General features: G+C 36.5%; 1 protein-coding gene across 3 annotated transcripts in view; it reads left to right on the top strand.

Moving 5' to 3' along the window:
* The window catches only part of LOC129870028 (general negative regulator of transcription subunit 3), a 37,291-nt gene that overhangs the window by 22,358 nt on the left and 1,451 nt on the right, over positions 1 to 13,482 (top strand). For 2 of the 3 annotated variants that reach the window (XM_055944601.1, XM_055944599.1), the window contains 6 exons: positions 153 to 323; positions 1,594 to 1,702; positions 4,246 to 4,391; positions 8,402 to 8,686; positions 8,763 to 8,897; positions 8,983 to 9,161. In XM_055944601.1, coding sequence (XP_055800576.1) covers positions 153 to 323; positions 1,594 to 1,702; positions 4,246 to 4,391; positions 8,402 to 8,686; positions 8,763 to 8,897; positions 8,983 to 9,161 — 1,025 coding nt within the window. The remainder of the gene's footprint in view (positions 1 to 152; positions 324 to 1,593; positions 1,703 to 4,245; positions 4,392 to 8,401; positions 8,687 to 8,762; positions 8,898 to 8,982; positions 9,162 to 13,482) is intronic. The other variant, XM_055944600.1, reaches the window with a different exon arrangement.

The raw sequence follows: 13,482 nt of genomic DNA, 5'->3' as shown, positions 1-13,482 counted from the left end.
TTCCTTTTTTGTTTTGATAACACACTTTCAGGTGTGTGCAGTTACTGCGATTTATCTTTTCCTTAGGTTTCTACCTTTTTTTCCTAGACTATTATGTATTCAACTGCTTCAACAGGTATCGTTCCATTTTAATGTGTTTCTTGGACTTTCAGGGCCAATTCCGTGGTAGAACTGAAATTGCACCTGACCAGAGGGAGAAGTTTTTGCAACGATTTCAGCAAGTACAGCAGCAAGGTCAGAGTAATCTTCTTGGTGTACCTCCATTTAGTGGTGGAAACCTTAAGCAGTTCTCGTCCCAGCAACAGAATCCACTTTTGCCACAGGTGTTGTTTAATGTTTGTGCATGATATTTGTTTCTTTTGAGTTAGTTGGATTACCTTGTTTACCTTCATTACATAATTTTGTCACTTCAATAATATATTTTCCTTAACTTTTAGCACACCCCTTTTCACTGTGCTCCTTTTCTGTTGACGTCGACTCCCTTGTCTTATTATCTTTTGGTGAACTTTTTCTTTGTTAAAGGGCTGTTAGTTTTAATTAAAGATAATGACGGCTGTATCTGAATGCATATTATTAGTAAGATTCTGTGTTTGGATTTGAATGCAGAATGACTAGGACTGTTTGTTTTCTCAATAACTAAATGTTTATAGTTTATTGTTATCAAAACAATAATAAGTATAAAATCAAATAAAATAATTTATATATTATATCTAAAATTATTAATTTATCATCTCGTAAGGTGATAGTTGTCTGTCACTGGGTATGATGTTGTTGTTGTTAGGTGATACTTGTCTGGTTGAGTGGTGGGGGAGATGGTTGGCTGTGGTGGTTCACAATGATATTGGTGGTTGCACTGGAGGTGGTTGGTATGGTAGTGGTCAGTTGTGGTACGCGGTGGCGGTGTTTGGCAGTGATGGTGGAAGTGGTTGGTACTGGTAGCTGGTTGGCAGTGGTTGTGGCTGATTATGTCAGTTATACTGTGATGTGGTGACTGAGGGTGGTTGTGGATAGATTGTCTTTGTTAAAGTTCTTTAAATAGCTTTTTAATAATATTAAAGACTACGTTTAGAATTTGAATGATTCAGATACATTGAGACCCCTATAAATCTAAATAAAACAAATGCACTTAATGGTTTTTGATTCAGACCTTCATTATGTGAAAACAATTGGGGCGTAAGTATTGCTTTTAGATTCAGTGGACTTGTTTATATATGACAAAATCTTTAATGTTGAAAACAGAAGTACTGTTACTGTCAAACCCCTTGTATACAAGAATAAGGATTCTTCTAGATTTCATCCCATAGGTTCTACATTAGTTGAAAATATCAATGTTATTGCATTGTTTCAATACTGTAAGAATTTTCTAGTCTGGTACCGTAAGAGGAGGAAACAATCCATTTAAGCAAAAAGATGAAATATAATGATTTTTTTTGAGAATTTAAAGGGAATATAGTGATTTGCGATACAAACTCAAAAATCTGCTTCTGCCTTTGGGCTTATCACACTTTATTTCATGTTGCATTGGTTTCCTCCATACTTGTATGCTGGACACTTGGTTTGATTATGTGCTCTTACCTGATTCTATTGTTTCAGTTCAATTCTCAAAGCTCCTCTGTCTCTCCTCAACTTGGACTGGGAGTTGGGGTCCAAGCAGTTGGTATTAACAACATTGCCTCATCTGCGTCTTTGCAGCAGCAATCAGGTTTTAATGCACAACTTTTGGCGTCAATTTCTGTTATATGATTGCCTTCTGTTTTGAGCCTGTTTGGGCTGGGCTGAGTTGAAACAAAATTTAATTTGCGAGGCATGTCCGATTGGTTTCATTCGTTTCCTGCTTCTGTATAAAAAACAAGAGGATTTCCTTTTCTTATTTATAAAATTGAAATTGATCTTTTTTAAAATTTTGTTTTAAATAAGTAATCTTTTGTCTTGTACTCCCTCCATTTCAAAATAAATGAATTGTGAGGCCTTTTTTCATAGTTCATAATAAGTAAATTGTTCAAAATTCAAGAGGGTTGTTGGGAATTTCTTCCATTTTTGCCCCTCATTTACATTTTTAGGTGATAATTTCAAGAGAGTTAATAGTTCATATTTATGATTTTACTTTGAATTATTTATATTTTCAAGAATAGTTTGAGAATAACTAAAAGGGCAATAGTGGAAAGTGGTGTTCAATTTATGTTCGAAACTTTTTCTTAATGGGTGTGCATTGCCTCAACAATTCACTTATTTTGAAATGGAGGGAGTAGTTGTTTTGGTTTGTCTCGGATGATGAAAATCATGCAGAAAGTTCATCTTTGTACCTACTGTTTCTTTTATTTGCCTTCCATCTTGAATTCTTTATTTTGTTCTTTTTTTCTTCCAATTTGATATTTGCTGTTATCTTTCCCTACCTTCTTGATAATAAGAAACACACTAGTATTAGTTTATCAAGTAACCATATTTCTTTGTTTAAACCTCTTAATTATGTTCCTCGGAGAAAGGGAAGTAAGCTGATGATAGTAATGTGGAGAATACATTTGAAGATTGCTTCTAATCTGATTTTCCTGAAGGTTCTTATTTATAGAGACTTGACAAGTGTCTTTGGATTTTCATTATATTGTCAATTTCCAAGAGTGGATATATTAATATTAATAGTTGTATCATTACGTATTATCAATACTAGAAAATCTGTCAAAGTCGATGCATTTGCATATTTGTATGTTAAAAAACCAATGTTCACGTTGAATAAATTGCTGAAATTTAATTTAAAGTGAATGAAATGTCTTTTAGGCGGGATACTGATATAAACTTCAAAGATATCAGTAAGTTGTTAAAGTGTCCTTATTTGAGAGAATGAGGTTGTTATCTTTCCTTATGTGGTTTAGGGAAATTCTCACCTCATGAGCTAGCTAGTTGGCTTTTGGAGTTGAGTTAGGCCCATGACCCATTTTTTGATCATGGTATAGTATCTGTGCGAGACTCAACTCAATTCTTAGTTTATCCAATGCTGGGACACCATGTTATGTTGTTCACGGTCTAAATGTTCATTCCTCAGCTTTGGCGTGGTGTTAAGTATCCCACATTGGTTGAGGGATAATAATGGAAGAATTTATGACCATCTTTCACATCGTAAATAAATGAAACCTACCCTTCTGGAGTGAGATGAGTGGATTCTGAGAGAAGAGGTTTTGTTAGTATGGAACCTACCTCTCTGGAGTGAAGGATTGCCATCCTATAGCTGAGTGTTTTCGGTGCCTCTTTTTGATGGTTAATGTTGGAAATCCTCTCCCTGAATCACCTTTAATGGACATTCCAAAGGATTTGCTTGGCTGTCTTGCATGTGCAGACAAATAAAGTAAAAAAAGTATGGATAAAAATGAAGTCCATAAGGAGTGATAAACAAAACTTGATTATGGGAATCGATGGTTAGATCGATTACTTTAGTAGAACAACACCTAAAAAGTTTACTACCCTTGAACCTTTCTTGGAAGATGGGGATGCTGGGGTTTGCATTTGCTAGTTACTTGTGATTGTTATTTTTAATAAGATAATGTTAGTTGCTTGTGATGGTTAATGAATTAAGATCATAATTTTTTTCGTAGGCTATTCTCTTCTTTTGTCTTTAACTACTCCCTCCGTTTCAATTTGTTTGACATACTTCCTTTGTTAGTCCGTTTAGAAAAGATGACTCTGCCCCTTTTTAGCAGCTTTTTAATTTTAACTTTCCACATTACATGTTTAAGACCATAAGATTAAAGGACATTTTGGTACATTTGACCTATCTTTAATTTAAGACCACAAGATTCCAAGTCTTCTTTATTTTCTTATACTCCTTGCCAAGTCAAAATAGGCCAAACAACTTGAATAGGAGGGAGTATTTGATTTGTCACCATTGTCCAATTCTTTTGCTTTGCCAATTAGGAGAATAGAATCATTGTTAAGTTTGGATGAAGTAGGAGAGGCCGATTGTATTTTCTTCACTATCAATTGACTGATTAACATTTGCAGAGTCCTAGGAATGGGACTGTGTGGAGGGAGGAGATGATCGAAGTGGTCTATTTTCTTGATAATTGTAGTTGGAGTGACGTTACTAATAAGGGGAAATAGCTCGACTTGTAATGACGATCTTCTGTACCTAATGGACAACTGAAAAGAATCAAAGAAAAAGTTGTATCTTCTCTAGAATTTGAAGCAAAAGATAGTTGTATAACGTTCTTTGATACATGAATGCTTAAAATGCTTTTATAAATAAAATGGTCGCAGATGTAGGCCACTCAAAAGCTGATGAATTGCAGCAACAACAGATTTTGCTTGAGGATTCTTCTGCAGATTCTTCTGCAAACGCTGGGCTTGGGAAAAATCTTTTGAATGAGGATGATATGAAGGCTTCATATGGATTAGATACCGCAGTGAGTTGAATATCTTTAAGTGATCTGGCTTCCAATGTTAAATTGATGACCTTTATCTCATGTGATTGTTGATAGAGTGAAGATGGATATTTAATATTAGTTGATGACATGTTTATTCCCAACTTACTGTATTTTTATTGTCGCTTCAAATAATTTGTTATCAGTGATTCACAATAACATATCTTAGAGGCTTATTATTCGCTTTACATGAGAAAATGTGGTTGTCTGATATATTAATTGGAAAAGGGTCAAATATACCCCTATGCTATTAGAAATAGTTCAAATATACCCCTCCTCATACTTTTGGTTGAATTACCCCTCCCGTCATACTTTCAGTTCTATACCCCTCTCATTATACTTTGACACAAATTTGCCCTTAATTTTAATGGTGGGACACTGTTAAGCTCAGAATCAAATGACCCGTCCTCAATTTTATATATCATTTTTTTTAGAAACCCACCAGTTTAACCCTACCCGGCCTATTTTCTTTTCTTTTCATCTTCTTCCTCTCGTTTCAATACCCAAAGCTTCAAAGTTTGTTCTTTCGTGATGGATTTCATTTTGTTTTCCTTAAAGATTGGCAGCATTTACATTCAAGCACTAATAAATGAACAAAAAATCAGAAATATAACAGAAACCGTAGCTATCAGCTGCTTGCAGCTTGTCATAAGAAAACAATTTGCAAACACAAAAATATAAAACTGAGCCACATCCAAAGAACCTACATAATAAATTAAATTAATTGGCCTACAAGAAAGGTATATGTACACATAAATTGAACATGTTCGGAATAAAGGGGGTGGGGGGTGCCACAACAGAAGACCTCATATAACCTACTAAAGGATGATATTCATCTAAGGGGATTGTATTTCTATTTATTGATGACAAGTTCAAAAAATTGAAGAAGAAAATGAAATTTACCATGAAAGAACAAGTTTTGAAGCTTTGGGTAATGAAAAGAGAAAAAGAAGATGAAAAGTAAAGATTGTATTTAGTAAAATCTTAACCACCCCAGAAAAAAGATGCTAAGTTGGAAACTTTACAAGCATCGAAAGGGTGCTTAAACCCCTGCCCAGAACCCTATACAATTATATATTGCCAATTCAATCTACTAGCTCTCCTACTATTCCGTTCAAACCAAAAAAAGAACAAGCTAAAGACAATTCATCCTAATTTTCTGGATAGAACTGCTAGTGACTTCAAAATGTCTACCATTCTTTTCTTTCCACACTGTCCACCGAATTCAAGAAGGAATGATCTTCCACCAGTCCTCCTTCCCACCTCTATTCCCAATACTCCAATTGTTCAGCAGTGCCAAAGTAGAACTAGGTATTACTCAAAGTTATTTCCAAAATACAAAAGAACATGTGCCACAGATGCTAGTTGTCCTGCAATGTAGGAATAATTGTTCATACAAAAGTTGTGCTTTTCTTGGTTAGTAGCAAGAGAAGCTTCCTGTATCAAGAGAATCTAAGGAGAAGGGGATTCCAATTATGCTCTAGATGTCCTTTTTGTGGTTTAGAAACTAATAGCCATCTGTTTCTTCATTGTTCTGTTACTAGTCTTCTGTGGCAACTTTTTCTTAACATTGTGGGCCTCCAATGGTATATGCCTTCCAACATTAGTGACCTGTTAAAGAGTTGGAATTGCAATGGGGGTGTTGTCAGATAGAAGAAATGGTGGAGATTGGTTCCTGCTTGTATATGGTAGACAGTTGGGAAAGAAAGAAATTTAAGAATTTTTGAAGGAAGAAGTAGCTCTTTACAGAATTTTAAGATGAGGTGCTTTCTTCTTTTTCATTTTTGGTGTAGAGAATGTTTTGTAGAGGAGGCAGTATCCTAAGTAGATCTGATGGGTGCTCTGTAACCGTTAGGATTTCATAGTTGGATCTGCTGTCCTTTCTCTCTGTGTTTATGGTTTTGGCACTATCCTAGTGGCTTTTCTTTAGTAATCAAGTTACCATTCTCAAAAAAAAAAGTTGTTCATTGTTTTCACCCTCTTGGTCATACAAAAGACATTTTGAACAAATCTGAAGACCAGTTCTTTGTAGCTTATCTTGAATTAGGCAAGCTTTCCTAATCACGAACCAGAAAGAGAATGACACCTTTATAGGAATATTGACTTTCCAGACTTGTTTGTAAGGTCAATTCTCCTCTACAGGACCTCTTTGATTCAACTGCCAATACACTGACTTTACTGAGAAGGCCCCTTTACTGTTTAGTTTCCATCTGAGTCTGTCTGTAGATTCAGTGCATCCACCTAAAGTTCCCAATATTTGAAGCAGTGTGACGAAACTCTCTACTTCCTAGTCATTAATAGCTCTTCTAAAGATTAGATTCCACCCTTGTTGACTCCACCTTTGGTTGATCATGTCATGTTTGTGGAGACATTAAAATAAAGAATTAGAAACATAGACTTCAGATTGCTCTGCCCAATCTAGGAATCAGCCAAAAATCAGTTTTCTTCCATCTCCCACAATAATCTCCACGTTTTCCCAGTAGTCTTGCCATTGGTTTTTGATAGTTCTCCACACACTGCTACCATAGGGACTATTAACATCATTTGTGGTCCACTGGTTCAACATTTCCATATTTCTGTGATATGAATTTCCTCCAAAGTGCACTGTCCTCATTATTGAACCTCCAATGCCATTTTGTAGCAGACTTCTATTATGCAGAGTCAGGTTCTTTATCCCCAAACCGCCATATTTCTTGCTCAAGGTTATAGCCTCCCATTTAACTAGATTACTGCTTTTCTTCTCTTTGTAGCCTTGCCAAAGAAAGTCTCTTCTCAATCTGTCAATTTTTTTGACTCCTTTTGAGTAATGGAAAGATAGACAGTATGCAAGTAGGAAGAGCATCTAAAACTGAATTAATGAGAGTCAATCTCCACCTTGGGAAAGATATTGGGATTTCCACCTTGACAATTTTTGTCACACCTCTCTATAACCTCATTCCAGATTTCTATAGAATAATTTTTAGCCCCCAAAGGCATCTCCAAATAAATTGTAGGAAGAGCTCCCACCTGACAGCCAAGGTTACCTGCTAGATATTACAAATTTGGAACATCATTGACCGGATGAAGAAAGCTTTTTTGCCAGTTAACATGTAAACCTGATAAAGCTTCAAAAATAGTTAGGATGGCTCTGAGATATCTGATCTGTACCTCATCAGCTTCACAAAATACTTGAGAGTCATTGGCATACAAAAGATCAGATATTTCCATTCCTTCAATGGCATTTTGTTGAGATCCAAAGCCTTTGATCCAACTATTCAACTGTGTGACCTTAATCATATGATTAAGTCCTTCCATGATTATCAAGAATAGAAAAGGTGACAAAGGATAACCTTGTCTAAGCCCCCTTGGAGATTAATCAATACTGAGAATTTTACATTAGAAATGCAAAATCTTATCCAGTTTACCCATTTGTTACCAAATCCCACGTCTTTGAGGATTTTCAACAAGAACTCCCAATTGACATTTAGTAGAATTGGTTTGGCTACATGGGTCCATCATCTTTTAATTGAATGGTTGTGAAGGGATATTTCATCCTGCGAAGGTCATTATTAGAAGCCGAAAGTATAATTTAGGTGGTTGAGTGTTCCCTAACAGATAAGCTTCTTTCCTCAGGGTGGCTGAGGGAATGAAAGGAGGAATATGATTGAGGATTTAGAATAGGTAGTTCAAGTGATTGATAGGAAGTTGAGGATTCTGATCTCTCGCTCTCTCCTTTTTCTCCTCAATGCGTTTGGCTTGATATTAAACAAGCAATGTGGGCATGGTAAAGGATATGGTTAATGACTTGAGATTGATAAGCAATTAGGATTGCTAGGATGAAGTATGTCTCGGATTTGATGCTAATGAGGTTGTTTTAATGAGCACTGACTCAACTGATTTTTATTTAAATTATTACATTGATGCACCCATTTCCGTCTTTTTAAAAAAAAACTCTTTTCTTCTTTCTGTAGGCCAAATTAGTAGTCTGTTAGTCACTTGTAAAAGATTCTTAGATGCAGGGAGGAGTCACTGGCTCTGTTGCTGAAGCATCCCCTAGGCCAAGGGATACAGATCTATCTCCTGGGCAACCATTGCAATCCAGTCAGTCATCTGGAAGTCTTGGGGTTATTGGTCGAAGGAGTGTTGCTGACCTTGGAGCAATTGGTGATAGCCTGAGTGCGTCCACTGCAAATTCTGCAGGAATGCATGACCAATTATACAACTTGCAGATGCTTGAATCTGCCTTTTACAAACTTCCTCTACCCAAAGATTCTGAACGTGCAAAGAGCTATACACCGGTAAACTTCAATACTTCATCCACTGTGCTACTGGATAATTAAATTAATATGAACTTATCTTTTGCCATTGCTACAGAGGCACCCTGCAGTTACCCCTCCAAGTTATCCCCAAGTACAGGCTCCCATTGTCAATAATCCTGCCTTCTGGGAAAGACTTGGAGCTGATAACTATGGCACTGACACTCTGTTCTTTGCATTTTACTACCAACAGGTGCAACTTTAATTGCCGGTGGTTTTGATGACCTTTTTCAATCTTAAAGATCATATTTATCTTGTTCTTTTATTACCTTCTGCAGAATACTTATCAGCAGTATCTGGCTGCTAAGGAGTTGAAGAAACAGTCGTGGAGATATCACAGAAAGTATAACACATGGTTTCAGCGGCATGAGGAGCCAACTGTTGCCACTGATGACTTTGAACAGGGAACATATGTCTACTTTGATTTCCACATCGCCAATGATGAACAACATGGATGGTATGCTACTATTTAATTCTTTGTTCGATTTGATTACTGTATTCCAAAATGCTTCTGTTTTGATATTCAAACGACTGACTTTTATGGGAATTAAAAATGACAAGCCTATGCTACCGTCTATATTTGGTTTGGTTGTTTAAACGGATGTAAGATGATGTTAAATTATCCATTTGATTACTAAGTAAAAGAAATGGAGGGAAGAAAGCTTAAATTGGAACAGACGGTCTTTTGCTCGTTTGATTCTTGAAGGGGAATAGATTGAAATAAAATGAACTTGGGAGACTTTCAAGCATGGATACATTTTGCCATCTTAGACTTAAAAGTGCTGTTTTATTCCACCTCTTTCTCAAGCCTGATCCTTAGTTCCCTGCCTGATAGTTGATCTCCAGTTTCTTCTTCTACACGTTTTTCCCCATATATTTGGGTCCTCCCTCTTCTTAGTTGCAACAATCCAGATGATCTTTTATCCAGGAAGTTTATATAAGTTTCTGGTGTTTGGTTTCTTGCATCTTTGATGCATTCTTTTATTTTATTTTTGGGGACACCATTCTAAAACAAGGCTGTATCTTTATAATAAGATCATTTTATCTTTATAATAAGATCATTTTTTGGAACTCCCATTGTAAAGACATTCCTGATTCATGGAGTTCTATTAAGGCTTATAGTTTTTCTCCTTTTTGGTCAACCATTATTCTTTTCTGCTCCTTGTCACTTGCATCCATCAACTGTTCTAGAAATGATCACTTCTTTTATCCTTCTTAGATTAAGAATAGGAATAGGATTGTTTATAGCCTCCTATGTGGAAAAGGATTGTAATGTAGTGTCTATAAATAGATCTTAGTGTAATAATGTAGTCAATGCATCGTAATAATGTTTTCCGAGTCTTTATTTCTCACATGGTATCATAGCTGATTTGCGTCATGCCTCTTTCGGTGAGTATTGTGCAAAAATCAACTATACCATTGGATTCAGCCAGCTCCGGCGACCAAACTCTAGTCAAGTTATCCGGCAGCAGACACCTCATGCGACGGCAGACAGTAGGGTTCTGGCAGATGCGTGAGTTCATACACCGGTGCGAGGTATTCCGGCCAACTTTGGACAAATTTTCCTTTCCAGGTCCGGCCAGTTTTCGACAAATTTTCCTTTCCAGTGGTGTTTGCTATTTGATTCCGAGGGTACCCATCCAGATTCCACCACATTCCGACGATTATTTACAGATTTCGGTGACTGTTACGGAGAGGTCTGTGTTTTTAGATGTGTTTTCAAGCTGGATTCTTCTTCTACAGTAGACATCCAGTGATTTTGACCCCATCCATAGTTTTTTACAATTTCCTATCACCTTTTTCGGCGAGTTTTCCAGCAACTTCAGTCTCTGCCTTTTGGTTCTTTGTACTTGTGTGGTGATTCCGGCCTAAGCCCAGCCAATTTCTAATAGTTTCAACAACCAGATTTATTGATCTGATCTTATTTCTCGATTCTTTTGTTTTGTTGTCAGATTCAGACCATTTAGTCAGATTTCAGGCAACTTTCAAGACAAATTTCAGATCTTCTCCATTGTAGTTTGTGATTATGTTTTATGGGTTTGATAGTTTTGCCTCCAAAAATATGGGAGTTGAAAATTCAAATCTTACAATATCTTCAGAATCCTTAACGAAAGGATCAGAAAATCGAATATCCCAATCTATAGAGAGTCGATAGGAGGTCATTGGAAGATCTCGGCCAAGTGTAGTTATTGTAATAGGTTTGGACACGCTCGTGAAGTATGGTATTCTCTACATGATCGACCACCCAAGAACGGTCATGTTGCTCAGACTAACACTAAAGGTAATCAACTGGTATATTTGTGCGAAAGGGAATATAATGTGTTCCTTTGTATCAAGCAAGTAAGAAAACGTCTCTACAAGTTTCCTTGCTCAGCCTGATACTTCTGTTTCTGGTGATTCTTTGGCTTGTCTTCTATAGTCTAATACCCTTGGACCGTGGGTTGTGGACTGGGATGTTTTTAATCATATTTCTGGCGATATATCAATTTCGTCAAATATTGTTTTTTCAGTCTCTTCCCTCTGTTACTCTAGCCAATGGATTCAAACAAACACAAAAGAAGTTGGACAAGCTAATCCCCTATCATATGTCACTCTAAACTCTATATTTTATGTCCCTGATTGTCCTTTTAATCTTGCGTCTGTTAGTCATTTGACTCATGTCCTAAATTTGTGCCATAATATTTCTTGATGATTCTTTTGTTATGTAGGATCGTAGTAGAGGACAGATGACGAGCATAAGACTTGAATCACAAGGCCTCTACTATATTACCTCTTCTAAATTCCGCTTCATGTGCAGTTACAGATCCTCCGAACTTATTTCACAATTTTAGGACATCCAAGTTTATTTTAGCTACAAAAGATGATGCCTAGTTTGTCTAGTCTGTCAACATTAGATTGTGAGTCGTGTCAACATGGAAAACACACTCGCACTACCTTTCTACAAAGTTCTGAGAGTCGTGTAGAATCTAATTTTCATTTGTTTATTCTATTATTTGGGGACCTAGTAGAGTTAGTTTAACCTTAGGATTGTTTTTTGAGTTGTTTTCTATATTCAAGAGCTTAGTTTAACCTTAGGATCGTTTTGAGTTGTTTTCTATATTCAAGAGCTTATGTGCTGAAATACAAAATCAATTTGATTTTTCTTTTCGTACTTTTCATACTTATCCTCCCCCGTTCAATAATTTATGATTGACCACAGAATTATTCACTAGAATGGGTGAATGGGGGTAGCAGAGAGGAATAATAGGCACCACATTGAGACTGCTCACACTCTTCTCATTCAGTCCCATGTTCTGTTTTTTTTCTTCCGTGATGCAGTTCTCACGTCTTGGTATATAGTTATTTGGATGCCGTCATCTTCCATTCAAAATCGTATTTCTTAATCAATATTGTTTCCTCAGTCACCTCTATACTCTCAGCCTCCTCGAGTCCTTGGGAGCACATGTTTTGTTCATAACTTCTTGGGAAAGATAAATTAACCCCCATTCTCTCAAATGTGTCTTTCTTTGTTATTCTTGAGTTTAAAAGGGGTATCGTTGCTAGTCACCTAATCTGTCTGAACCTTGTGCAGCGATTTCACATTTTTGAGTGTCAACCTTACTTTACATCTTCTGGCTATCTTGATATCTCTAAGGTCTTACCTATACTATGAGGAATCTACAGTTACTCCCACATCTCTTGCCACAGTGCCATCACTCCTGGCTTATCGTTGTCTCCCACGTCCAATATCAAATCCAAATGATTCATGTCCTCATTGGACCCTGCAACTATTGCGGACTTGTCTCCTCCTAGTCAACCGATTGCACTTCGAAAAGACATACAATCTACTCGTAATACTAACCCCCTTTATACCTTTTGAGTTATCACCATCTATAATCATCCTATTATGCCTTTGTATCATCTCTATCCTATGTTTCTATCCTTAAGCAGTCGTTTGATGTGAGGGATAAACATAAATAGTCCTGAGATAAAATTTTGGTGTCTTGTTTGGTTGCCAAGTTTGGGATAACTTATCCCACCATTTAAACCATAGTGATGGGATAAGTTATCCCATATATATGGTGGGATAACTTATCCCATGATAGCTAATCCCAGGATAATTAATCCTGGGATAACTTGTTCCCAACCAAACAACCCCTAAGTGTACAAGTGAAGCACTTTCTCATATCTAGGATGCGAGGCGACAAACTATGTTGATGAGATGTATGCTTTAAATGCGAGTGCTACTTGTTGGGAGCTTGTTCCTCTTTCTTTAGGTAAATATATTGTTGGCTATCGTTGGGTTTATTCCGTCAAAGTTGGTTCGGACAATCAAATTGATCGGCTTAAGGCTCCCTTTGTTGCTAATGGGCAGACTTGGATATTTGGGCTTGATTACAGTGATACTTTCTCCCCCGTGCCTAAAATAACATTTGTCCGTCTTTTTCTATGCATGACTACTATTGCCGAACTACTTTAAAATCTTTTCGGTTGAATGGAAGGGGGGGGGGAAAGGACACATAAATATAATGTTTTGCTTAAGACATAAATTTCTCTTTGAAGTTGTGCGGAAAAGTCAGTTACACAATTAAACTATCATGACCACCTATTACATACCTAAACTACCTAAAAGTGAATTTATTACCCCCCCTGAAACGTATAACACCACTCTCATAGTATGTGGTGTATTACACTCGCTGCCCTGTGGCGCTGACATGTCAGAAATTATAATTTCTTTTATATATATATATATATTTATTTATTAATTAACTTTTCTTTTATTAACTATATTTTATACT

The sequence above is a fragment of the Solanum dulcamara genome, chromosome 10 (genome assembly GCF_947179165.1).
Source record: "Solanum dulcamara chromosome 10, daSolDulc1.2, whole genome shotgun sequence".
Lineage (NCBI taxonomy): Eukaryota > Viridiplantae > Streptophyta > Magnoliopsida > Solanales > Solanaceae > Solanum > Solanum dulcamara.
Note: the sequence above shows the minus strand (reverse complement) of the source record. Positions and strands in the feature narration are given on the sequence as shown.